This window comes from Cervus canadensis, chromosome 12, assembly GCF_019320065.1.
Source record: "Cervus canadensis isolate Bull #8, Minnesota chromosome 12, ASM1932006v1, whole genome shotgun sequence".
NCBI lineage: Eukaryota > Metazoa > Chordata > Mammalia > Artiodactyla > Cervidae > Cervus > Cervus canadensis.
This window is the reverse complement of record NC_057397.1, coordinates 28,762,029-28,789,114: the sequence shown is the minus strand read 5'-3', so window position 1 is coordinate 28,789,114 and position 27,086 is coordinate 28,762,029. Positions and strand designations below refer to the sequence as shown.

The 27,086-nt window shown below is 39.1% G+C and overlaps 1 protein-coding gene across 2 annotated transcripts; it reads left to right on the top strand.

Moving 5' to 3' along the window:
- Nucleotides 1-4,996: 4,996 nt before the first annotated feature.
- Nucleotides 4,997-27,086, top strand: ARMC1 (armadillo repeat containing 1). Of its 2 annotated transcripts, XM_043483888.1 has the most exons (7): nucleotides 4,997-5,190; nucleotides 9,962-10,182; nucleotides 12,591-12,682; nucleotides 20,946-21,135; nucleotides 25,405-25,521; nucleotides 25,608-25,682; nucleotides 26,645-27,086. In XM_043483888.1, exons 2-7 carry the CDS (start codon nucleotides 10,000-10,002, stop codon nucleotides 26,834-26,836), a joined length of 849 nt encoding a protein of 282 aa, XP_043339823.1. In that variant the 5' UTR covers nucleotides 4,997-5,190; nucleotides 9,962-9,999; the 3' UTR covers nucleotides 26,837-27,086. The 2 variants fall into 2 exon arrangements, with proteins under 2 accessions (XP_043339823.1, XP_043339824.1); XM_043483889.1 differs by lacking the exons at nucleotides 4,997-5,190; nucleotides 20,946-21,135 and having other exon boundaries at nucleotides 10,116-10,182.

Here is a 27,086-nt window from a genome sequence, read left to right as displayed (position 1 = left end):
CCTCCAGATTCTTAACAGGAAACTAAAGGATTATAATGCCATTATTAAGGCAAGGAGATTTATCCTTATTAAGTGTATATTTATAATGCCATTATTAAGGCAAGGAGATTTATCCTTATTAAGTGTATATTACGGAATAAAAAAGTGACCAAGGCCAGTTGTGGGCCAGTTTCTATGTAGAGATTTAACAAAAGGTTAGGTTCCTATGTATTCATATTGGTTGATGGTAAGGCAGAATTCTGTTGTATTGATAGAAAGACTATGGGCTTCTAAGTCAGACAGACCTATATACAAATATGCTCCTGCCACTACCAGCTATGCAGCATTGGGCAAGCCAGCCAGCCTCTGTGGGCCTCAATTTCTTGACAGTGGGGAAAAGAGTCACCTTCAAAGGGTAGTCCTGAGGACTAATTGTGTAACGTTTGTAAAATACCAAGGGCAGGGCTTCTCTGGTGGTCTAGGGATGAAGAATCCACCTTGCAATGCCAGGAACACTGGTTGGATCCCTGATCTGGGAAGATCCCACTTGCTGTGGAGCAACTAAACCCATGTGTCACAACTGCAGAGCCCGCATGCCTGGAGCCCTGGCTCTGCAACTAACTAAGCCACCAAAATGAAAAGCCCACGTGCTGCAGCTAGAGAGTAGCCCCCACTTACTGCAATTAGAGAAAGCTTTCATGCAGCAACGAAGACCTTCTGCAGCCAAAAATACATGAATAAATAGATAAACAAGATCCTTTCTCTAGTTTTGCTTTTTTGACAGCTCTGATTGCCTGTCTATAAAAAAAAATATCACATTGAAACAGGCCTCAAGAGTTCCTGATTTTAGAATCTAAGAAAACCTAGCTGGTAAAAGACCACTGGGTAAGACAGTGAAGTACCCATGATCAGTCAGTTCAGTTCAGTTCAGTTGCTCAGTCGTGTCCGACTCTTTGCGACCCCATGAATTGCAGCACGCCAGGCCTCCCTGTCCATCACCAATGCCTGGAGTTTACTCAAACTTATGTCCATTGAGTTGGTGATGCCATCCAGCCATCTCATCCTCTGTCATCCCCTTCTCCTCCATCCCCCAATCCCTTCCAGCATCAGGGTCTTTTCCAATGAGTCAACTCTTCACATGAGGTGGCCAAAGTATTGGAGTTTCAGCTTCAGCATCAGTCCTTCCAATGAACACCCGTGATAGGGACAGTTAAAGGGAAGCTGGATGTGTTTAGAAGAGGTGCACCCAATTTCAATAGTGTTGTTAACACCCTTCTTGACAGTTGGTAATCAGTTTTTGAATGTTACTCTCTATTTGCTCACCAAATTACTCCCAAATCTCTTACCTATTGATCTTGCTTATGTATCTTTTTACCATACAAAAAAGTTTTTAAAAACAAGTCAAATATGTCCATTTTTTCTTCTTCTTGTAAACTTCTTGATTTCCATTCTTATTTAAGATCTCCCCCTCCTTGTTCATTGTAGTCTCCAAGATTTTCCTAAAGGGTTTTTAATATTTCATTTTTTACATTTGAGTTTTTAATCTATCTGGAATTTAATTCTTTGGTAAATGATATATGGCTAACTCTTTAATGTTCATACAATTTTATATTTCAGTGCTTCTATTTATTTCTCATCCTTTAAACTTTTCTATTTTGACATGTTTTTAAGTCTTACACAGTAGTTTCATAGTGTGTGTATAGAATTTATAAATAAATCATATATATATATACATCAGAGCTATGTGCTCAAAAAAAAAATTAGTGCTTGATCAAAAAGTTTTAGAAACCACTGCATTTGACCTTGAGCAATTTGAAAGGAATGATTGTCCTCATCTTTGAATCCATTGCTCAGATTGTCTCTGGCACGTTGTATGTGTTCCAAAAATGGTTAATGAATCAAATGAATAGAACTGCCATTTTGTGATTCACATCTTAAGCAACACAGCCGTTGAGGAACCTGACATTCCAGCTGTGTCCTGTGGCGAGACATCTGAGGTTAAACACAAGCTATGACTCACAATGGCAGGTGCTATAACTTCACTGGTGTTGAGTTCATTTTTAGCATGGGAACATAAATTCTTAAAATCTCAAAAGACATTCTTGTGGCTTATAGGATTATAGGTGCTTATGAAACTAGTAATTGTTTTTTTGATTATATGCCCTACCTTTTAATGTCAGTCACCTACCCTCCCTCCGTAATGGCAGTTTGCTAGGAAGAATTGATCTTTTCAATACTATGAAATCAGAAGTATGATTTTAAAAAAGTCAAAGACTCTATTAAACATTTTATTCTGGATGGTGCTAAAAACCTATGATATCAATTACTAGTTGGGAATACCCCAAATGTCTTTCCCCTTTCAAATGTGCAGATTAATCTAGCAAAAATAGCAAGTTTATTTTCCTGGATTATTGTTTTCAATAACAATACCAAACGAAATTTCATTTACTCACTCAATGGGCTATGTTTAATCTGACTGCTGTTTGGACATATGTTTCTCACATCTTTCTACATTTACAATTCCTTTTTTCCCCCGTTTCTTTCTTTTTCTGTTTTAGCTGTTACTTGGTCTGGCTGATTGTTACAAATGAGGCTGGTGCTTCTACTACCAGACATTATCCATCCTTTTTGTTTCCTTTTTATTTTAGACTCAGTATTCACTTACTGGGGCTTCCCAGGTGGCGCTAGTGGTAAAGAGCCTGCTGCCAGTGCAGGAGAAATAAGAGACTCGGGGTTCAATCCCTGGTTGGGAAGATCTCCTGGAGTAGGAAATGGCAACCCATTCCACTATTCTTGCCTGAAAAATTCTGTGGGTAGAGATGCCTGGCGGGTTACAGTCCATGGGGCCGCAGAGTCAGACACTACTGAGCACGACAACATAACAACGTTTACTTACTACCACCACTCCCTCTGTGACTTAGGGAAGCAGAAACCAGCCAAACATGTTTTTGTATTTTTGATATAGGTCAAATGGTGTGAAAGAGACTTTTTCTACTCAACGTTGCTCCTTTTGCTCAAATTAATTAGGAGGAAGAGAAGAATAACCAAGGATGCGTGGATGCCTGCTAAGTTGCTTCAGTTGTGTCCGACTCTGTGGAACCCTATGGACTATAGCCCACCAGGCTCCTCTGTCCATTGGATTCTCCAGGCAGGACTACTAGGGTGGGTTGCCATGCCCTCCTCCAGGAGATCTTTCCCACCCAGGGATCGAACTTGGGTCTCTTATGTCTCCTGCATTGGCTGCTGCTGCTACTGCTGCTAAGTTGCTTCCATCGTGTCGGACTCTGTGTGACCCCATAGACGGCAGCCCACCAGGCTCTGCCGTCCCTGGGATTCTCCAGGCAAGAACACTGGAGTGGGCTGCCATTTCCTTCTCCAATGCATGAAAGTGAAAAGTGAAAGTGAAGTCGCTCAGTCGTGTCCGACCCTTTGCAACCCCATGGGCTGCAGCCTACCAGGCTCCTCCGTCCATGGGATTTTCCAAGCAAGAGTACTGCAGTGGGTTGCCATTGCCTTCTCCCCTGCAGGTTCTTTACCACTAGTGCCATCTGTGAAGTCCTAACCAAAGATAAGAGAAGGCAAAAAAATTTGAGCAGAAGTATCTATTTTGCTTTTAAATTTATGTATAGACGAATTAAATTTTGGAGGCGTTAGCAGAAACTACAGCTTGGGATATTTATTTTCACTCACACTTTCTCCATTAGAGGCCTGTCGAATTCCTTTGAACTTTAATATATTTAGTACATGGTGGAATGAAACTGTGAAAGAGAATTCAGAATTTATTCAATGTGTTTATTGAGTGCAATGCAATCATTATACTCAGATTGGCCTGTGGGATTTAAATTATACTTAGAGAAATATTACTTTGCCAACAAAGGTCCGTCTGGTCAAGGCTATGGTTTTTCCAGTGGTCACGTATGGATGTGAGAGTTGGACTGTGAAGAAAGCTGAGCGCCGAAAAATTGATGTGGTGTTGGAGAAGACTCTTGAGAGTCCCTTGGACTGCAAGGAGATCCAACCAGTCCATCCTGAAGGAGATAAGTCCTGGGTGTTCATTGGAAGGACTGATGCTGAAGCTGAAACTCCAATACTTTGGCCACCTGATGTGAAGAACTGACTCATTGGAAAAGACCCTGATGCTGAGAAAGATTGAAGGTAGGAGGAGAAGGGGACGACAGAGGGTGAGATGGCTGGATGGCATCACCGACTCGATGGGCATGAGTTTGAGTAAACTCCGGGAGTTTGTGATGCACAGGGAGGCCTGGCGTGCTGCGATTCGTGGGGTCGCAAAGAGTCGGACACGACTGAGCGACTGAACTGAACTGAGAGAAATATTTAAAAATGTAAAATATATACCTAGACAAAAATGTCAGTGACATCTATGAATTAAACAAGTATTTAAATCCTTACTTTGATAAACTAAATAGTAAAAAAGTTTAAAAAAATACTTCCTCAAGAATTGGAGAAAATTATCTCATCATTAGTCTCTTTTTCCTTAGCCCGCCCCCCAAAAAAAGTCATTCCAAAAAGAAGCTTCCCTTTAAAACAACAACAAAAAACCTGTCCTTTGCAACCCTCGCGCTGCTAAGAAGCTAGTGCAAATGTTCTTAGGCACAAACAAAAAAATTTGAAAAGATTCTGAATTAAGACCCACAGAAGCGAATGAAGCATTACAAAACTGCTTTATTGGAACTGAATGAGTTGCTTGAGAAGTAAAGCTCAATTTGAATTGCTGAAGGAAGGGGCGGAGAGGTTCCTCAAGCGCCGGAACTCTGGGACTTGTAGTCGGGAAACTGCGAGGGTTTCTCCTGGGGAATGAAGTTTTCTTGTCTTAGCGCTTAAAAGACGGAGAGTCGTTTAGGCCAATTCACTCTTTCCGGGTTCTCATTGGGTCCTCCGGTTTAACACTTTGGGTATTTCCCTTGGTCACCAATGAACGCTTTAGTCTAAGAAGACAGTTTCTTATTGGATAGGTTATCCTCGCTTTGGAATAGTCTCAGCCAATAGGAGGGCAGAACCGGCGGAGGTGGTTGGGTCATGAGGGAGAGTCTGTAAAGCCTTTCCCCGCCAGCGTCTTCGCGTCTAGGCTCCAGAAGACAGCTTGGTCGTTTGTCGTCGCTGACCCTGCTACGCGCCTCTGGGTTCCTCTACCTCATCGTCGATGTGGCCCTAATGGTGCGGCAGGCTGTGAATTCCTAGAGCGCTGGAGTGGTATGTAGTGTCCGGGGAAGGCAGACAAAGCGGTGGGGCTGGGAAGGCCGCAGAATGCGGGCCCCTGCACCCAGGCGGCGAATCTTCTTGGGCGGGGGTGCTCTGCCCACCTTCAGGTCAGGCAGGACCCAGCAGTGCGTCCCTCCAGGCTCTGTAAAGCGTCCTGCTCCCACGTGTCCTGTGAAAAGGATAGCTTTGTTCACTTCCTCCCCGTCCTCTACACGCCAGTTTTACAAACCCTAGTTTAATTATCACTATTTTGACCCTAGCAGCATTAATGGGTGTCGTCGTCACTTCATCTCTCCAGGTAGTTCTTTGGCGACTTTCTATTAGTTTTGTGCCCGCGCTTGTCTTTCAGGGGCAGAAGGAGGTGGTTGTGTTCAGCTTCATTCAGGCGAGCCCAGCGTTCACTTCTCTGTGTTTTAAAAGCTGTTGCTGGGGGCACGTGCGCACACAGGCGGCTCCTTTCTTGTGTGTACCCTAACGTTTGGCCTTACAGAATCCCCACAGATGAAAGATTGTGGTTTGGTGATTGCTGGTACTCATCACCATGCCAAGTTCTTATTTTCTTTGAACCTGACAACCACTCAGGATTATTATGAGAGGAAGCTGAGGCTCAAAGGTAGTAACCCAGCTTCTCTAATAGTTACAGTAATAGTTACAGTTAGGTGGTAGCAGAGGAAAAGCCAGATCTGCTGTCAATGCCTGAGGTTATTAAAAAAAAACAACAACTTAGCTGAATGTGGATTTAGGGTGTGGGTGTGTTTCTTCCACAGTTCTGTGTATTTATATTTAACTTTGCATATGAGAGTTAAATACATCTTCGAGTTGAGTGGTATGTCTTGGCTGAAAGAAAAGACAGTCTTTCAGGCAGCTGCCTAGCTACAGGTGCTTCACGTCTATCACCTAATTCCTGTTTTTTTGTGGTTCCCTGACTAGCAGGATAGAATTCAACTAGCAGGATAGAATTCAGATCTCAGGCCTCACCCCACCTACCGAATTGGCTTTTTTTAACATGGGGATCAGAGTGCATGTTAAAGTTTGGGGTGCCTTCATTGTCTTATGATGATTTGTTTCTCCGAATTGAACTAAATGAGAGAAAGGAAAAGGTATGCCTTGTGTTATTTCCTACCTTTTCCTGGGCAAATCCTAATTTGTGCCATCTCTTTATCAATGGACTGGTACAGTTGAAAGTCTTAACTCTTCTGATTTTTTCGTTCATCTCAAAGGAACAGGGGAGGCTCACTGAAACTGAGTCATTCCCACTGAGTGGTTCTCTAAGTACTCTTTAGTTGAGGATGGAGGGTTCAGGTTCCAAGGCCAGTGTTGTACACCAAAGGCCATCACCCAGCATATTTGGTTCTTAAGTGTGGTTCCTGGATCGTTGGTCCAGTGGTTGGTTCTGCAGTTTTGGTTTTTGGATATGGTTTGTGCTGGTGACAGCGCATAAAGCTCATTCGTAAGTTGATTTGTAAATAGGGATGTTCATGCTGTTGATAATAGAAGCACGTAAGAGGCAAACCCTTTAGTCTTATGTGTATTCAGTCTATAGTTTAAAAAAAAAAGAAATTCTTTTTAAAATTGCTGAAGTAACTATATTTTCATTATGAGAAAACTATCTGCCAAGTACTATCCTGTTAAGGCCTTGTGTTCTCTGAGTTTTATATTTTGCATTTGCTTGCAAACTTCAGAAATTTAACTTCTCAAATTTTTTTCTGGGGTATGATATTTTAAAATATGTTAAGAGTTAAAGATCCTTAGCACTGGTTTAAAGTTGCTTAGAAGTTATGCCAGTACCATTTTTTGAATAACTGTATTTTTTAAAATTGCTTTTTGACTCCTTGTAACTTAAAACTGTTATTTTTGTTGAGCATTTAGAGTGTGCTGAGTACCCTGATCCTTTTAGTGTGTATTGTTATTTCATTTGGACAATATAGCATTTAAGAGCTGCTGTGATTAATTTCATTTTACATATGAAGAAACTGAGACAAAGAGTTCAAGTGATCTGCCTAAAATCACATTTAACAATGGGTGGAGCCTGGGTATTGACTCACACAGAGCCTGCGATTGGGTGTATAAACAGCTTTCTTGGGAGCAGTATCTCTTGACCACCACCCCTCCAGCCACTGCTATGGCTTTACTCTATCTTTGTGTATTTCAATACTTTGGAAGGCTATTGCTGTTTATTACCTTCCCTTTTCCCACCCCAACCAGTCCCCAACTAACTTTAGTAGGCTTCCTGGAGTTAACAGAATAATTTTGTTCCCAGCCCACCTCCCCCGACTTGGCATTGTTTTTGGAATTCACATTAAACTAACTTATTAATTTGTGGTAAGTATTTACACCTTTATATTTCTCCTAATAAGAAATATACTGTGTAATTTGTTTAATGGAAGTTTCTGTTTTTAACTTTCTGGATTTGTGAAGATTATTCCTTGATATATTGTATTTTGGCTTGTATGTGTACCATGTTACATTATCTGGAAATCTTGTTTACTTTTGTGGGAAAAAAAGGTATGCTGGGTTTCAAAGGAAGGTATGGGAAGTGGAAAGAGCTGACCAGTTTAGGAGATGGTTATTGTTCAGTTGCTCAATCGTGTCTGACTCTGACCCCATGGACTGCATGCAGCACACCAGGCTTGCCTGACCTTCACCATCTCCTGGAGCTTGCTCAAACTCCTGTCCTTTGAGTCAGTGATACCATCCAACTATCTCATCCTCTGTCACCCCCTTCTCCTCCTGCCTTCAGTCTTTCCCAGCATGAGGGACTTTTCCAGTGATTTGGCTCTTGGTGGCCAAAGTATAGGAGTTTCAGCTTCAGCATCAGTCCTTCCAATGAACATTCAGGACTGATTTCCTTTAGGATTGACTGGCTTGGTCTCCGTGTTGTCCAAGGGACTCTCAAGAGTTTTCTCCAGCGTCAGTTTGAAAGCATCAATTCTTTGGCGCTTAGCCTACTTTGTGGTTCAGTTCTCACATCCGTACATGACTACTGGAAAAACGATAGCTTTGGCTAGATGTACCTTCGTTGACAAAGGTACAAAGGTACAAACAGAGATGTCTCTGTTTTTCAATACGCTGTCTTGGTTTGTTACAGCTTTTCTCCCAAGGAGCAAGCGTCTTTTAATTTCATGGCTGCAGTGACCGTCCACAGTCAATTTGGAGCCCAAGAAAATAAAGTGTGTCTCTGTTTCCATTGTTTCCCTATCTAATTACCATGAAATGTTGGGACCGGATGGCATGATCTTAGTTTTTGAATGTTTTAAGCCAGCTTTTTCACTCTCCTCGTTCATCAAGAGTCTCTTTTAGTTCTTCTTTGCTCTCTCCCATTAATGTGGTACCATCTGCATATCTGAGGTTATTGATATTTCTCCAGGCAGTCTTTCCAGCTTGGTTTTCATCAAGTCGAGATAAGATTTTAGCTCAGTTCTATACTATGTAACTTTTGTCACCTGGGGCAAATTATTTAAATTCTCAGAGACTGTTTCCCTACCTATCAAATGAATGACGTCACCTCAGATTCTCTTTCATTCTTCTGAGCATGGTCCACCCAGGGATGGACAGATGTACTTGGATTTGATTTAGATTCACCCTGATTTCCAGGGCTTCCCTTGGGGCTCAGCTGGTAAAGAATCTGCCTGCAATGCAGGAGACCAGAGTTCGGTCCCTGGGCTGGGAAGATCCCCTGGAGAAGGAAATGACAACCCACTCCAGTATTCTTGCCTGGAGAATCCCATGGACAGAGAAGCCTGGCAGGCTACAGTCTTTGGGGTCAAAAAGAGTTGGACACGACTGAGTGACTTTCACTTTCACGCTGATCTCCCAAACTCCACTGTTCTGAGGCACAGGGCAAGGTACCCTTCTTGGTTTCTGTGTTTATGGCCTTCTTTGACTCTCTTCTTTCCTTAGAGGATTTTATCTGCTGTAATCTCAGTAAGCTTGGTTTTGTTCACAGATGAATTAGAAAAAAAGCTGTCAGCTAGCAGCTTTTCCCTGAGACACTTGGGCTCCAGTAGTATCCTAGAGGAAGAAAACACTGGCAGTGTTACACTTTGTGAAGTGTTTTCAGTCACTGTTTTGTCTGATTCTTTGTGACCCCATGGACTGCAGCATGCCAGGCTCTGCAGCTATCTCCCTGAGCTTGCTGAAATTCATGTCCATTGAGTTGGTGATGCCATCCCACCATGTCATCCTCTGCGTCCCCTTCTCCTCTTGCTCTCAGTCTTTGCCAGCTTCAGGGTCTTTTCCAGTGAATCGACTCTTCACATCAGGTGGCCAAAGTATTGGAGCTTCAGCGTCAGCAGCTGTCCTTCCAGTGAATATTCAGGTTGATTTCCTTTAGGGTTGACTGGTTTGATCTCCATGCAGTCCAAGGGACTCTCAAGAGTCTTCTCCAACACCACAGTTTGAAAGCATCAGTTCTTCAGTGCTCCTTGAGAAGTGTAGCAAGGGTTATAAACTTGAACTGTAAAGATCTTATTTATTGTGACTTTGGTGTTAAAATTTGTATTGCTAAAAAAGAAGTTAATTGGAATCATGAAGATGATATATGTTCCTTAAACATTGTGCACACATAAATAACTTTTTTTAAGTTAGCCTTTCTTACGTTCATTTGACTGTGTTCCCAGACTGTGGAATTGCTAGTTCTTAAGTTTTTTATATGATTTAGATACATCTATTTCTTTCTGAAGGTGTTGTGATTCTGATGGTTTAATAAATGCTGTAAAACAGCTCAGTAGCCTAGAAATGATTTTGCCAACCATTTCTACAGAATTTAAGAAGATTTTGTCCACGTGTATGGCATAGAAGATGAATTCGTCCTCCTCCACCATGAATGAGGAACCTGACGCTCTCTCTGTAGTTAACCAGCTCCGAGACCTAGCCGCAGATCCTTTAAACCGACGAGCCATTGTCCAGGATCAGGGATGTCTGCCTGGCCTTATTTTATTTATGGACCATCCCAACCCCCCTGTCGTCCACTCAGCTTTGCTCGTAAGTTGACTACAGTAATTTTAGTCTCAGTGTTATAATTTTGCAGTTAAAGAAAATTTGGAAAAATAGCAGATGACATGGTAAGAAGTTAAAAGTGTAGAGCAGATACTAGTGTGACTATATTTCTGTATGTGCAAACATATGAATGTGTATAGTCCTCTTAGACAAATGGTAGGATATAATACTGTTTTTACTCTTGGCACAAATGGTAGCATAGTACCTGCATGGAATGTTCTGCAGCTTCCTTTTTTCAAGGAAGAGGAAGAAATCTTAAGGATTATATTATATCAATACAGAAAGACACTCAAAGAGGCACTTATGTTTTGTTTTTGTTTTGTAACAACTTTAAGATGAAATCACAGACCTTGCAGTTTACCTACTTAGAGTGTACAGTTTGGTGGGTTTTAGTGTATTCGTAGTTGCAGCCTTCACCACAATTAACTCTAGAATGTTTTCATCATGTCGGAAAGAAGCTCTACTCTCTATTGCTCCTCAGCCCCCACGCCCTTTCCCTAAACAGCCATGACTCTCTATTGTTTTCTATTTGCAGATGTCTCTGGCAAAAGTGCGTATATATTTTCTGTATAAATAGAATCATATAATGTGTGGTCTTTGTGACTTGTTTCTTTCACTGAGCATAATGTTTTCAGGGTTCATTCACATTGTACTATGTGTCAATACTTCATTTTTTTTTTTTTTTAAGTTTTTCCATTTTTTAAAATCAGTCTTTGGCTGCACTGGGTCTTTCTTTGCTGTGCACGGACTTTCTCTAGTTGCAGCAGGTGGGGGCTCCTCTCTAGTAGCAAGATCTGGAGGGGAGTGCCAGAACTGCCGTCCCTGTGGAGTTGGGGCACACCACCTTGCCAGGTGGATGTATTTACCAAGTCAGAAACTCTGCATCCCCTTTTTCAGGACTTTGTATAGAGCTCAATTTCCATCCTCCCCCTACCTCCCAGATCAGTGTGTGTGTGATAAGTCACCTCAGTCATGTCCGACTCTTTGCAACCCCATAGACTATAGCCCACCAGGCTCCTCTGTCCATGGGATTCTGCAGGCAAGAACACTGGAGTGGGTTGCCATGCCCTTCTCCAGGAGATCTTCCTGATCCAGGGATCAAACCTGTGTCTCTTATGTCTCCTGCACTGGCAGACGGGTTCTTTACCACTAGTGCCACCTGGGAAGCCCAGGTTGGTGGGTGGGGTTGAAAGGTGCCACCCTCTAGTCATTTGGTCTTTCTAGTGACTAGTCCCAGCCTGAGGCCATCAAGGGGCCCCAGCTTCCCTTACTTCTTCCACATAAACTCAACCAAGTGTGGTCTAAAGGACCTCTTCAAACCCCTGTCGGAAAATTCCACGGCTGTTAGGAGCTCTGTGCCAGAAACTAGATGAAGACCAAATGTATATTTTTAAATTATATTGTTCCACCCTAACCTCCCCAACTCTGCTCTCTGCCTGCCTAACTGGGCAAGACCACCAGCCTTCACTGGGCACCCCTCTCCTGGTGCAAGTAAAAATCTAGGTGAAAGGAGTTATAGGAAAGATAGGAGATTGCAGTCACAGCCAGGTTGCTGGATTTGTGATTTCACAGATGGTACCGTTCCTGGTGATGACCAGGCACTTTGGAGATGTTGTGGAGAGGACTGGTAGGAAATGTGAAGGTCAGTGGAGTGACAGGGCCCTTTTGGGTGGTGTAGTCCACAGAGGTATTCCCCTGCGACTCAGGTACTGAACTCTGCAGCATATGATGAGAGAGGAGGAGGTCTGTAGAACAGCCCAGTCCCCCAAGAATCAGCTCATGAAGGAAACGTGCAAAAATGTACGTCAAATCTTAAGAGAGAAGCATCCTAGAAAAGTGAAATTCACAAGATAGAAATCTGTGAGAGTGAGTTCAGGTTTGGCTTTCCACAGTTAGAAAAAGGAAAAGAAAAAAAAAAAAAGACATTTTAAAAGTGAATTATAAAGCTAGAAACCACCCATTCCATAAAGGGGGTTGTATGTTTTGTCCCTCTCGGTAGTTTGTTTTAATTAATATGTAAAAAGCACCTAGGGAAATGATGGCTACTGGGACTGCTTTCTGAAATTAATTAATGGAATTTAGTTCCTTGTATCTTTGTTAGGATGAAGTGAAAATAAAACCGGAACATCCTGATTTTGACCTTGCAGATAAGTTGGGAACCTTTGTTTCTAAGAGCAGATTCAGCTCCGTCCAGCTCAGAATTATTTTTTTTCCCCTAGAGGACTGCTCTGCTGATCACATTTAAAGAAGAGTTTCCAAACACTTCAAAACCAGTTGATTCTAAAAACAAAAACCTATTTTTCCACTTTCTTTCCTCTTGCAGTCAGTGAGCACAGGGTTTCACTTTGAGTTGTCTGGACATGTGAATTAACCTATTCCTGTTTTTGCTGTAGGCTCTTCGATACTTGGCAGAGTGCCGTGCCAACAGAGAAAAGATGAAAGGAGAGCTGGGAATGATGCTAAGCTTGCAAAATGTTATACAGAAGTAAGTACAGTAGGTAGTGTCTCCTAGTAGGGTAGAGAAGTGGATCGTGTTATTTTACTGAAATTGGAGAAATGAAGGCATAGCTTTGTAGGTTGTGTGGGTTGTATGTCCAGAACTGTTCTGATGGGCAGTGTTCTGATTATTCTTAAACATTAACAGTAGTCCTTACGAAAATGCTCAGATTTTATTTAAAATGTTGATACACATTGTGCTTATGAATATTATTTCTTCTAAGAAGAGAAGATCCTACCTTGTATGAGGTTTTGTGAAATGTTTATTGATTTGCTAGTAGAGCAACACAGTGACATTTGAAAATATGCATGTTATACTACATCATTCTTTTGTTACTCCATCTAAGTCTTACTCAAAAGAACCTTGATCTGTATCATGACTGAAGGGGCTTTAGGTGAGATTTTCCTGAGCATCGTTGAGAGGTCTCTTAGAGACTGAGAACCATTAAAATTTTTTTTTTCTTTTTTTAACTTATTTGGCTGCACCAGGTATTAGTTGTGGCATGTAGAATCTTTAGTTGTGGTAATGTGAACTCTCTTATTTGTGGCATATGAGATCTAGTTTCCTGACTAGGGATTGAACCCCGGCCCCTTGCATTGGGGTGTGGAGTCTTAGCCACTGGACCTCCAGAAAATTCTCAGAGCCATTTAATTTGAATTTTAGCAAGTGGATGTTTTTTTTAAGTGTACCTTTCATCTTACAAAGATTTTTGTATTCATCTTATTTTGCTATTTGAAGTGTGTTAGATAAATTTTATGGGTAAGAAAATTACCTAGAGGCCAGGTTTTTTATCTGTAGTCCTTCAGCTGTGTTGCCTCTTGGGACGTCCGGTTCTCAGGCCTCGCTGATTTCCTTGTAAAAGAATAGAAATTGAAGATGAAGTGTTTTGATACTTCTCCTGTGTCTGAAAGCAAAAAAACTATGTTTTCTGAGGCTTTATCTTAGTTTACTGTGTATCTTGATCTTACCTAAGACATGACTGTCTTTAAGACTGTAATAGGTAACCATTTAATTTACTGGCTTTTAAAATTTGCAATTTCTTTGGCTTGAGCATTCACGAAATTTCTATAATGCTCTCTATCTATAATTCCCAAACACTATTAAGTTAAATTATATCAGTGGCAAATCTTCCAGACTGACTTCCAAGGAACTGTATTTTTTTTCTTAGTGTTCTTGGCTTCTAGATAAATTTTATTTTATTAATAGTTTTTTTTTTTAAATCGAGCTACACTGATAGGTCCCTTGATCTTTGATAATGACAAGTTAGAACCTGAAGGGTTTCTTTTCTTTTAAATTCAGGTGATCAGTTAGAAATAAATATTAGAAAATATTGACTGGCATTAATTTTATTAATCATTGCCCATGATTTGAGGTTAAAGTGCTTGAGGATTCAGTGGGATATCTGTGTAGAAATGCTCTGTAAATTTTAAAGTGTTATATAAAATATGAGGTTGCATTATTCTTGTTCTTAGTAGGCTTTAATGCCATATAATTATTTTTTTTTTTTTTTTCATATAATTATTTTTAACTGGCATACTCTTTGTGAAACAGTGAAAGGATTAAACATAATAATTAATGCTTCTGTACAATTATTTTATTCACATGATGAACTTAAGATTGTGTATTCTTTTAACAGGTTTGTTTATTGAAGCTGAAAATACATGGTACAAATTTTAAAAATGTAAGAAATGAAAATTTCTTTGTTAAAATATACTTTGAATTTGAACTTTAGAGCAAGTTTTCGAGGCACCATAGATTTAACTTACAACAGTTTCTGAGCTTGGTTGGCTAAGGTTTTGATATGTATATATGTATGTGTGTGTATGTGAGAGACCCATCTATAACATAGTAAGGAGACTATTAGTGTATATATTTTTTTTTATAAACATTTATTTGGCTTCATCGAGTCTTAGTTTGTGACCTGCAGGATCTTTAGTGAACTCTCAGTTGCAGAAGGTGGGATCTAGTTCCCTGACCAGGGATCAGTATCTGGGAGCGCTGAGTCTTAGCCGCTGGACCACCAGGGAAGTCCCTACTAGTGTCTTTATAGGAGAAGAGTTGTGTCAGCTCGTTATCTTGCAGTATCTTCTGGGAGGAGAAGGGGGCGACAGAGAATGAGATGGTCGGATGGCATCATTGACTCAATGGACGTGAGTTTGCGCAAACTTTGGGAGCTGGTGAAGGACAGGGAAGTGAGCTGCAATCCATGGCGTGGCAGAGTCAGACATGACTGAGGGACTAAACAACAGATCATCTGGGAGGGAGATCTTGAGATGGAGTTAGAACTGGAAGAGCTCACTATGAGATATGGTCTGTAAAGGTAGAAGGGAATGAAGAAGGATCGGACTGTTGTCTTTAGATTACAACACAGACCTGACCTCTGTTAAAGGAAAGTGAAGAGGAAACTGATGCGACAAGGAGAGTCTCAGACTGCAGTGCAGATCTGATAGAAAGCTCTGGAGGGAGGTGCAAAGCCAGGGTCACCCTGTAGGTGAGTCTTGCACCGGGCAGAACTGGCCAGGCCCCAGTGCGCCCACTGTGGGTCTCCCCGGGAGGGATCAGGCCTTGGACTGCGTGGTGTGCTAGATCTCAGGGCCACTGTTACCGGCGGCTCTAACACTCTGCTTTGTATAGCTGAAGGGGGGGCTTCTTAAAGGGAGATCCAAGCAGTGTGTCTTCGTGGTTGCTACAAGCAGCTTCTATTTTTAATACAAATAAAGTATACTTTTTTGGACAGTGTGGGGATCGTTGCTGGCTCCTCCAGTAGTAAAACGAATGCACACTCATTGCATACTCCATTATAATTTGGTCCTATACCCCTCTGAAAAGTCGAGATACAAGGTAATAATTTTTATATATATTTTTCAGCTCATTTGGCCAGTGGAGATCGCAGATTTGAAGGTTGCCTTTCAAGCTTTTTAAAAGTCACCTCTGCTTACTGAAATAATCATTTTAGAAGCTTATCAGTGAATGTTATCAGAAGGCTGATAAAACTATGTGTTTTGGCCTGTCAACATGTAAAGCTGTGAAGTATTAGAATCAGGTTTTGGTTCAGCATATTTCAGTGTTGTAAACTTATCTCATGGCTTGGACATGATTCTCTCTTTTTTTAAAAAAAATTAGATTGCTCTGGCTTTTTGTTTTCTCATTTACTTTTTTCTTTTGGGTACTTGTGTTAAATATTCTTAAATCAAAATGAAAAGTTTTTATCATATAGAGCAGGGTGAGCTTTATATATACATAATTGTTTTGACACTGTAGACATATGTTATTTAGACATTATTCTGCATTTTCACACCTGTGTTGCCAGATACAGATGACTATCACTCTTGTATTCTTTTTTTTAAAAATATTTATTTATTTTTGAATGTTCTGGGTCTTTGTTTCTGTGCCAGGGCTTTCTCTACTTGTGGTATGTGTAGGCTTCTCACTGTGGAGCGCCAGCTCTAGGCATTGGAGCTTCAGTAGTTGCAGTGCATGGGTTTGTGGGGCTAGTTGCCCTGAGGCATGTGGAATCTATTCAGAGCAGGGATTGAACCTCTGTCCCTTACATTGGCAGGTGGATTCTTTTTTTTTTTTGGCAGGTGGATTCTTAACCACTGGGCCATCAGGGACGCGCACTCTTCGATTCTTACGTAGGTCATCTTGGTAGCCGTAGCACAGGAGCACATATAATATAGATACCCTAATTGTTTTCAGTGATGTGGCTGCCCTTTGACAGCCAGGCAGGCAGGGTGGAATTCAGATCACTGAGTTAGGAGGAGATTGAGCTGTGATTTTGTGAATCTGTGCAACTCAGGAAGAGGCAGAAGGATCTCCTGATATCCTAGTAAGACCCCGCAGAACAGATCTTTTGTGGCAAGCTGCTACTTCATGTTGACTGAAGAGGAATCCTCTCTTAAGTGATCAAAGAGAAAACCAGAAATCAGAAGAAGGTGGGAAGAGTAGAGGTGGTTCTTACCATGAGAATCAGGGAGAATCAGGGAGGAATGTTTTATAAAATAGGGAAAATTATGCATCTTATAATTTCTGTCCTTTAATCACCAAGTTATATTTTGCTACAGAATTGTGGAGATTTTAACATGTTACTCAAAAGCAGGTTTGACTTGTGTTTAGGTCACTTTGGTGCTTAGAGATCAGCAGTTGGATTGACTTCAGTTGTTGTTGTGTTCAGTTCTTCAGTTGTGAAGAGAATTTTAAGTTCTCTGTCACTCAAAATGAATCTCATATTGTGTTCTAATTTTAATTCTCCGTAAATGAAAACTCATCGTTAGCGGTTAGAACCTGTTTACATTTTATTTTTATTTTTTTAATTAAAAAATTTTTTTTATGTTTTATTTTTAACCCTGAATCTCTCTGTGAAGAAAAGTTTCAGAATATCAGTTAGGAGAACATCTAAATTCAGTTTAAGACATTTGTTAATTAGTATTTCAGGAGTAATACTTCTGATATAAGATGCATTTTATAAAAGTATGTGTGAATATCTCACATGAAATATGGTCTAAATAAGTCACTTTAATAAAATGTGGCATTTCAACTTCAAAGTATCTCATTTCATCTGGAGAACTTCCTAAAATTCTAGTTTTGAAACAGTGCCATAGTAATGGTGGACTATCCTTCTTGCTAAAATCTTGGATGAAAAATATGTGCTTTATTTCTTTATGCTTTTTCCTGTGTGTGTTTTTTTTAACATTTAAAAAAAATTGAACAGGACAGTTGAACTAGATTCGTGGCTCACTTTTTGTTTTCTTGTGATTTTTGAAAATGCTGCTCCATTTTGCCTTGATTTTTATGTTATTTGTGTAGAACAGAGGTTGGCAAATTTTTCGTAAAAAAAGAAAAACAAACCAGATAGTAGTTACTTTAGGCTTCATTGGGCTCACAGTCTGTATGTTGAGGTACTCACCTCCGCCCTTGTGAGTCAAAACAGCCAGAGGTGATACATAAATGATGGGCTATTGCCTTAGGGTCATAGTTTTCCTGCCTTTGGACTTCACTGTTACTAAGCAGAGCTGTTGGCTTTCTTCTTAGAAGCCTTAAGTTAGGATTGTTTCTGCGTGGAAAGATAGAGGATGGTTTTCTGTGTTGCATAAATACTACGAGAACACTTTTTCTTAATGAGCAACACAGGAAAAAAAAGTAAAACCAACTCCTAAAGGAAAAGTTGTAAAGTTTTTCAAAAGATGATAGCAAGCCTTCTAATACTGAAATAGTATTTTCATTGCTTTCATGAAGTATATGAAAGTCTTACCTTGCTTTTATAGGTAATATAAAATGTTATTTGCAGCATCTAGACTTAGAGTGAATTGCTGTTTATGATCAATAAGGAAATATATCCAAAATGAAAATTATTTTTTATATATAATAAAGATCAGAATTCACTTTTCAGTGTTTTATGAGTAACATTTTGAGTGTTTTCAATATAGATAACTATTTAGAAAAAGTGGTGAAGGATCAGTATACTTCATTATGGAACAGTAAATTACTGAGAGCAGAATTCCAATTATTTGAAGAGTTTTTCAAGATGGTCTTTTTCTTGGATGTCACATTTTAAAGACTGAAGAACTAAATCCAGGGCATTAATCAGCTCTTTCAGTTTTCATTTGTCTAAGAAGATTAGGGCAATTAATACTTGTTTAATTATACAGTCTTTCTTACATTTATGGCCAAATGTACCACATAACTCTATAGACTTCTTGTACTTGAATGTTTTAAATCATAGTATTTGAATAGTAATTTTTTTTTAAAGACTAAATTACTTGCTTCCAAATCTGTAGATGATCTTGACTTTTTCTTTCTGCTTTTAAAAGCATTTTTTAAAAATAAGGGGAAAAAAAGGAAATTATAGTTTATTGAACAGCAACATACACATAGATATTTGTGATACTTTATATAGTGCCCAGATCAAGAAGTAACTTAATTTTTACTTCATTTTTGCTTATATGCTTTTGCAGAGTTCATTTTGCCTAAGACAAAATTTTACTCCATTTAAGAGAGAGTGTCTCTTAAACTGTGTCTCTTCAAACTGTGTCTGAAGAAACAGTCTGCAACTGCTTTATAGGAAGTGCAGCAATAAAATTAGTCCTATGAGATATGCCAGTAGAACATGCTTCAAAACAAACTGAGACCATCATGTTGATTTGACTATATTATTCTTTTAAAATCTTTTGGTTTTAAGTAGATCGAAATTGAAAATCTTCCAGAAAGGAATTTATTACTGTATGAAAATGATGACACTTGGAACTATGAAATAAAGGAAGTTAAAAATAGTGGTGGTGGGAGTATTTATTTTATACCCGCTTCTCAAAGGGGTTAGTAGACCCATTTGTTTAAGAACCAGTGCTATCTAGTTCTAGTTCCTATTCTGCAGAACAGAAAGATAATTTGATATTAGTCTTTTAATGGTTTGGTAACTACTGATTGGTTAGGAAGCACATAAAAAAGTTCTAGAATAGTGTGTGTTTAAAAAGTTTTATGAGAAAGACCATTAGATAATCTCCTATTACATGTCATGATGATTCTTTTATTTGATGCAAATGCATAGAAACAGTATTCATAGTAGAGAGGAAAGACTTTTTTTTTTTTTCAACTTAAATTAATGGTGCTTCTTACCCATGTCCTCGTACTTTTTACAACTTCTGGTTGGCTAGTATTCAAAATACCTCACAACTGCAGTGGCCTGTGAAACAGCTATCTGAAATGTGCTGAGACATCTCCTAAAAAAATTGTCCTTTTGGTAGCTTCCTGGAATACAAAGCCAAAATCATTCAAGGTAATTGATCTCTGTGGTCAACAGTAGCCCAGAAAAACACTTGGTATGGTAAGTTGGGGGCCCAGAAAACTGCCAGAGTAGTACCCCAGGAGTTGATGGTCTGTGTAGCTGGAATGTGTACAGTCTGAATATCAGGAAAAATCCATCCAGTAAACAAATGGATTACACAGAATTTTGTTTGGCTCTGTGGGAGGGCTGGAGAGACTGTATCCCTATTCTTGAAGAGAAATGGAAAATTTGAATTAGTAGTGTTAAGTACAAGCATAGTACTTTGAATGCAGAGGAATGAATGTGGATATTGGGGTGAGGAGGCTTCATGAAGAAGACGGTGGTTGAGCTGAGCCTTCAAGGATACAGTCAAGGTGAAGCTCTTCTGGCTGATGTTGGTAAAGCTAAAAGGGGACAGATTGTAAAATCCTTGGGATGCATGTTACAGGGTTTGAAGTGAAGTGAAATGAAAGTTGCTCAGTTTTGTCTGACTCTTTGTGACCCCATGATCTATATAGTCCATGGAATTCTCCAAGCCAGAATACTGAAGTGGGTAGCCTTTCCCTTCTCCAGGGGATCTTCCCAATCCAGGGATTGAACCCAGGTCTCCTGCATTACAGGTGGATTCTTTGCCAGCTGAGCTACAAAGGAAGACCCCCTAATTGAGCCTAGGTATAGGTGAAATGAGGATTATTTTCTTGGTTATGTGTACTTATTGCTTATTCAATTAAACTGATTAATAAGAACCATTAAACGTGTGCTTCCAGCTATGGTAACCACTTGCAGTGTGTGGCTATTTAATTAAAAGTAAATAAAATTGTTTAGTTTTGCTTGCCACATTTCAAGTCCTCAGTAACCACATGTGGTGAGTGGACATTTCTATCAATGCCAAAAGTTCTGTTGGACAGAATGGCACTAGACATTTATGTGAGAAGCCATAGTAGGATTGAAAGTTTTATGAAAACTATTGCCTGAGTTGTGGTTTAATGATACGTACTTGCTTTGTAAAAGGTACATAAAAGTGTAAATTGAGAAATGGTGTTTGTTTCTACTCACAAATCCCTGTATTGAGATAACTAATATAAATGATCCTCTCCAATTTTGCTTTTTACTTTTGGATTTTTATGTGTTATATTTTTTTGGAAGTTGAACTGAGTGTTGAATGTTAGTGTTAATCCAGGGACATGTTATATCCTGATTTTTTTTTTCAGTTGATTTCCTGTTAATGATTTCTTTAAATGTGCTTTTATACCACTCTAGTGATGAGTTTTAAATATTGATGAACCATGAGTTTAAATTGAAACTAGAAGACTATTATAGACTAGATGCTTGTTTTGTATTATTGATTATTCTGGGATTCACCAGTATTTCTTTCAGATTGAACAAAGCATCAGAATGAGGAAAACAAGGTTTTGCAAAGTTGAGGAATAAAATTACAGAATCAGTAGAAATGACAAGACTACTTTGCTAATTTACATGTTTCTTTTCAAGGTCTACAACTCCAGGGGAAACAAAACTGCTAGCCTCTGAAATCTATGACATTCTTCAATCTTCCAATATGGCAGATGGGGATAGTTTCAGTGAAATGAATTCACGTCGAAGGAAAGCTCAGTTTTTCCTGGGAACTACAAACAAACGTGCCAAAACAGTGGTTTTGCATATAGATGGTCTTGATGATACGGTAAGGCTTGTATAAACACATGATTCATAACATGGGAGAGAGAACTCATGCTAACTGGTTACCTCAGTGTCACCTGCTAACAATCTTTAAGAGTAAGTCCCAATACCAGTATTTTATCTGATAATGAGGGGCATTTTATGCTTAAGGGATCAGTTAATTAAATAGGTATGCCTTAAGAATGTGACTTCAAAATATGTGAAGCAAAAACTGACAAAAATGCAAGGAGAAATAACCAAGCTCCAACTAGAGCTGGAGGTTTGAATACTACTCTCCCAATGAATAGACCAAGTATACAGAGAATCATTAGGGACATAGAAGACTCAAATACACTAACAATCAACTTAACCTAATTAATGTTTATAGAAAACCCCACTCAGCAGCAAGATATAGTATTCATTCTTCTCATGTGCCCATGAAACAATGATGAAAACAGTCCATATTGTGTCTCATAATACAAGTCTTAAAAGAATTAGAACCAAGCAAAGTATTCCTTGCTCACAACGAAAAGCAAGTTAGAAATCAATCACAGGAAGATACCTGAAAAATCCCCCAAATATTTTAGAAATTTAACACGTTTCTAAAATAATCCATGGGTCAATGAATAAATGAAAGGAGAAACTCGGAAGTATTTTGAACTAAATAAAAATGAAAATACAGTGTTAGAATTTGGGGGAAGCAGCTAAAACAGAGTTTAGAAAGGAAATCATTAGCACCAGATGAATATTATATACAAAAAGGAAAAGGCCTCAGTGATTGAAGCTTCTACCTTAAGAAACTAGAAAAAGAGCAAAGTAAATCCAAAGTAAGCAGAAGAAACAAAAAAAAAAGCAGAAATCAGTGAAATGGAAAACCGTAGAGAAAAATTCGTGAAATAAAAAACTGATCTTTGACATGATTGATTAGATTGATAAACCTCACTTATCATGAATAAAAGAGAAGTCACAAATTTATCAGTCTCAGAAATGAAGGAACATTGCTATAGATCCTTTAATATAGACATTGAAAGGAAAATAAGTGAATATTTTGACTAACTTTATGCCAATAAATTTAATAATATAGATGAAACAGGAAGATTTCTTGAAAGATGGATTGCCAAAGCTCCCTTTAAAAGAGATGTATAACCTGAATGAATAGCTCTGTGTCCATCAGAGAAATTGATTTTGCAGTTAAAAACCTTCCTATAAAGACATTCTGGTCTCAGTGTCTTCATTGGTGAATTTTATTAATACCAGACTTTTTAAGGAAAAAGTAATACCAGTTATACAGTTTTTAAAAGTACTGTACAGTAGTTGTAAAGTGTTGTTTTTTCTCAACTCATTCTACCTTGTCGGCTTTTAATATTAGGTGCTCAAGGTTTCTTTTAATTATAGTGTGTATCTTCTATTTGTGTCTGTATTTCACATGGACAGGCACTCTGTAATTGGACCTTGCTTTTTAAATTTTAATTCTAAAAATTTCTACCTTTGATCAGGAGTGCTGGGGTCATTCACCATTCATATGATTATTGATGTGTGTGTGTTAATCGCTTCAGTCACCTCAGTCATATCCAACTCTTTGCACCCCTTTGGACTGTAGCCCACCAGGCTCCTCTGTCCGTGGGATTCTCCAGACAAGAATACTGGAGTGGGTTGCCATGCCCTCTTCCAGGGGATCTTCAACCGATGTCTCTTAGGTCTCCTGCATTGGTAGGCAGGTTCTTTAGCACTAGTGCCCCCTGGGAAGCCTGATTATTGCCGTTAGCACTCACTCCTCCTGGCCCCTGGTAACCACTGATCTACTTCTGTGTCTATGGCTTTTCCTCTCCTGGACATTTCATGTAACTGGAATCATACAGGATGTGGCCTTTCATGTCAAGCTTTCCGTTAGCATGATGTTGTCATCCCTATTGTTCATCCCTATTGTATCATGTGTCAGTGCATCATTCCTCTTTATAATATTCCATTGTAAGGGTATATGGCATTTTGTTTATTAATTCATCAATTGATGGATATTTGGCTTATTTCCACCTTTTGTCTTTGTGAATAATTCTGCTGTGAACGTACATGTACAAGTTTTTGTGTCAATAAATGTTTTCAGTTCTCTTGGATATATTCCTAAGGGTAGAATTACTGGATAATATGGGGGCTTTATGTTTAGCTTTTTGAGCAACTGCCAGACTGTTTTCCACGATGGCTGCTCCATTTTACACTCTCTCATCAGCAATGTATGAGGAGTCCAGTTTCTCCACATCCTTGCCAACATTTATTTTCCATTGTTAAAAAAAAGCTATTCCAAGGGGTGTGAAGTGGTATTTTATTGTGCTTTTGATTTGCATTTCCTAATAACAGTGGTGCTATATTTTCATGTGACTATTGGCCATTTTTAGTGGTTGACTATACCACTAAGTAGTGTTTATTGTATGCATCTTTATTATAGATTTTCTCTTGGAAGAATGTTCATTCTTTGCCCATTTTTAAAAAAAATTGCTGATTATTTGTCTTTCTGTTTTTGAGTTCTGTTAATATCTAAGTATTACATCAGGTTTATTTTCGTATATTGAACCAACAACTCTTCATTCCTAGTTCCTAATTGGCCATGGTGCAAAATCTTTTTTTTTTTTTTTCCTGTTAATTCCTTTAATAATGTTCAAAAAATATTGGTACATGTATATAAAACTTAGAAGCTTTTTAATGATACAAATTAAGTTGGAAGAACAAATGTTTAATTGCAAATAAGTATACAGCATTTTCTAATTAGCCCCTTGGGTTAAAGAAAAAGTCATATATACCTTTTTATAATACAAGCCAGCCACTATTTCTAAAATTAATCTTCACAGATACTTTCACTCTGTAACTATTGCTGGAAAGCTGGTGATAGAGGACTCTGTCCTCTAAGACTCCTGAGGCAGGGGAAAAAATGGAAATCAGGAGTAGTACACAGACTCAGAATTTTTCTCTAAGCTCTTACAGTGCTATGATAGCCAGTTTAACAGTAAGAGTTCTAAAATAGCATCTAACTGGAACATAAAGTGTATCAGAATTTTTAGAAACTCACAACTGTATGAATAAAGGTAATTCCAGTACATTTTATGAAATCATAATATAAAATTATTGATTCATATTAGATTTTTCAACAGTAGTATTTAAAATACACATGGGCATTATTTACCATATATGCTTCTAGAGTCAGTTTGCTGGTGTTTTGTTGAAGTATTTTGCATCTGTATTCATAGAGAATATTGGTTTGTAGTCCTTTTTTTTGCCATGTGCTGTCTTTGTCTGGTTTTGGTATCAGTGTTATCCTGGCTTCATAAAATGAGTTGGGAAGTTTCTGGGTGAGTTTGTGAAGGGTTGGTGTTGATCTTTATAAACATTTGGTAGAATTCACCAGTAAAGCCATGTGGTTCTGGGCTTTTCTTTGTGGAAAATGTTCTGATTATAAATTCAGTCTCTTTAATTGTTCTGTAGTCCATTCATATTTTCTTGTCACTTTACAGTTTTTTCTTTCAAGGAATCTATCGTTTTGTTGAGGTTATCTAATGTGTTAGGCATACAGTTGTTCATAGTATTTGCATATCCTTTTGTTTTGGTAAAGTTGGTCATAATATATATATCCTCTTATATTCCTGCTTGTAGTAATTTGAGTCTTCTTTCTTTTCTTGGTCAGTCTAGCTAAAGTTTTATCAAGCTTTGTTACTCTTTCTGAAGAACCAACTTGTGATTTCATTGATTTTTCTCTCTCCTCCCATTCTCTATTTCTTTTTTTCTCTACTCTAATCTTTATATTTCTTTCCTCTGTTTGCTTTGGGTTTAGTTTGCTCTTCTCTTGTTTCCTAGAATGGAGTATTAGGTAATTGGTTTGCAATTCTCTTTTACTTTAATGTCATTATTATATCTATAAATTTCCCTCTAGGCACTACTATTGTCTCTGCATCCCCCCCAGATTTGGTATGTGGTGTTTCATATCATTCATCTCAAAGTATTTTACTCTGGTGATTTTTTATTTGACCCATTGGTTATTTAGGAGTTTAATTTCCATATATTTCTGAATTTTTCAAATTTTCTTCTGTTAAGGCCCATGTCTCCCCTTCAGCAAAGGCCCTTAAGTTTTCCTAAACTTAACTAAAATACCACCCTTTATGTGCCTTCAAATATGCAATTGTAGAATTGAAATAGGGACGTTTACTTTGCCTGTTCCCTCCTATCTCCCCAGTGTTACTAGTTCAGTGTTTGGTTTACTGCCATTCATTATTTTGAAAATTTTAATAACAGTTTGCCTTTACTTTTTCAGTCCCGGAGAAACCTGTGTGAAGAGGCCTTGTTAAAAATTAAAGGTGTTATTAGCTTTACTTTTCAAATGGCCGTTCAGAGATGTGTGGTACGAATCCGTTCAGACCTTAAAGCAGAGGTTGGTATCTCAAATGGCTAAATACGCTTGAGGTTATGGGTAAACACATCCATGTTCAAAAGTGTTGTCTTTTTATCCTGGCCTAGGCGTTGGCATCAGCGATAGCATCAACCAAGGTTATGAAGGCTCAGCAAGTTGTGAAGAGCGAAAGTGGAGAAGAGGTAAAAGCTCTGTTCAGTTTGCTTTCTGCTTGACCCTTTCTCAACTATTATTTGGGGCTGGCAGATGGCTAGTATTTCTAGACAAATGGCCACTGAGTATGTAGGAATGTGGCAGAGTCAGATCATCCTGGTGTTTCTTCATTAACACTTAACACTTTTAGAAATATGGAGAGATATTTTGTGGATTTCAGACTATTCTTGATCTCCGTGGAGGTGTCTTGCTGATTGTATGTGGAAGGAAAGGGTATGTAATTTCTTTGCATTGGTTTTTAAATACTTTCTAACCTTAATTAGTTTTGCCAACCCAAAAAAATTAAGATCCAGTTGCATCATTGGGCAAGTACGTATTTGAAAATCTTTGCCTCTTGGTACTCTTCACTAGCTTCGTGATAAGGGAAAAGATTCTTTAGTTCACTTGAGTTCCCAAAGAAAGGAGATTCATTGACCCTTTAGGGGCCCACTGCAGCCAGATACTTGTTTTTGTCATCTTGAAATCAACAAAAGTGTTAATCACTCAGTCTTGTCCGACTTTTTGCAACCCCACAAACTGTAGCCCACCAGGCTCCTCTGTCCATGGGATTCTCCAGGCAGGAATACTGGAGTGGGTAGGCATTTCCTTTTCCAGGGGATTTTCCCAACCCAGGGATTGAACCCGAGTCTCCTGCATCTCCTGCATTGCAGGCAGATTCTTTACTGTCTGAGATACCACAGAGGTTGAACATTTATTCCTGGAACCTCAGGAGAAAAGCGTGAGAATTTTCATGTGCAGTTCTTCCTTCTGTGCCTACATAGTGCTCTTTAATTGGACTTACCTGCAGACAAGAAAAAGATACTTCTTCAAGGAATGTAGCCTCCGAGAATATGGATGAGAACGAGAAGTAAAGTTGACTTTCAGTGTGTGACACGCACTTCCATCAGTTAGGCTGATTTTGCAGTAACTCTTCACGTGTTCTCTGTGTCAGATGCTGGTCCCGTTCCAGGACACGCCTGTGGAGGTGGAGCAGAACACGGAGCTGCCTGACTACCTGCCCGAGGATGAGAGCCCCACGAAGGAGCAGGACAAGGCGGTGTCCCGGGTGGGCTCCCACCCGGAGGGCGGGGCTAGCTGGCTGAGCACAGCTGCAAACTTTTTATCCAGGTCATTCTACTGGTGACTTCCCTCTGGGGCTCAAGGACTGTACAAGCGAACAAGGGGCCAGTTTTCCATTGTCGTGGTGAACTGTCAAGTGCAATTTGCAATAAGTTATCATGAAAAGTTTCTAGATCCCATGATTGAGAATGCTGCATTTTACATTCTACTGGACATTTTACCCCACTAAGTGGTAAAAGGGACAGAGGCGACAGGTGGAGTTGCTTTGTTGATGAAGGTATTTTGGTTTTGTTGTCCTTTGTTTAATTGCCTCA

Excerpts from the sequence above, each read along its gene's own strand:
- ARMC1 (XM_043483888.1), top strand. The coding sequence starts at position 10,000 with ATGAATTCGTCCTCCTCCACCATGAATGAGGAACCTGACGCTCTCTCT. Across the intron at positions 10,183-12,590 it reads TCGTCCACTCAGCTTTGCTC|GCTCTTCGATACTTGGCAGA; the intron begins GTAAGTTGACTA and ends TTTTTGCTGTAG. Across the intron at positions 21,136-25,404 it reads TAGATGGTCTTGATGATACG|TCCCGGAGAAACCTGTGTGA; the intron begins GTAAGGCTTGTA and ends TTACTTTTTCAG.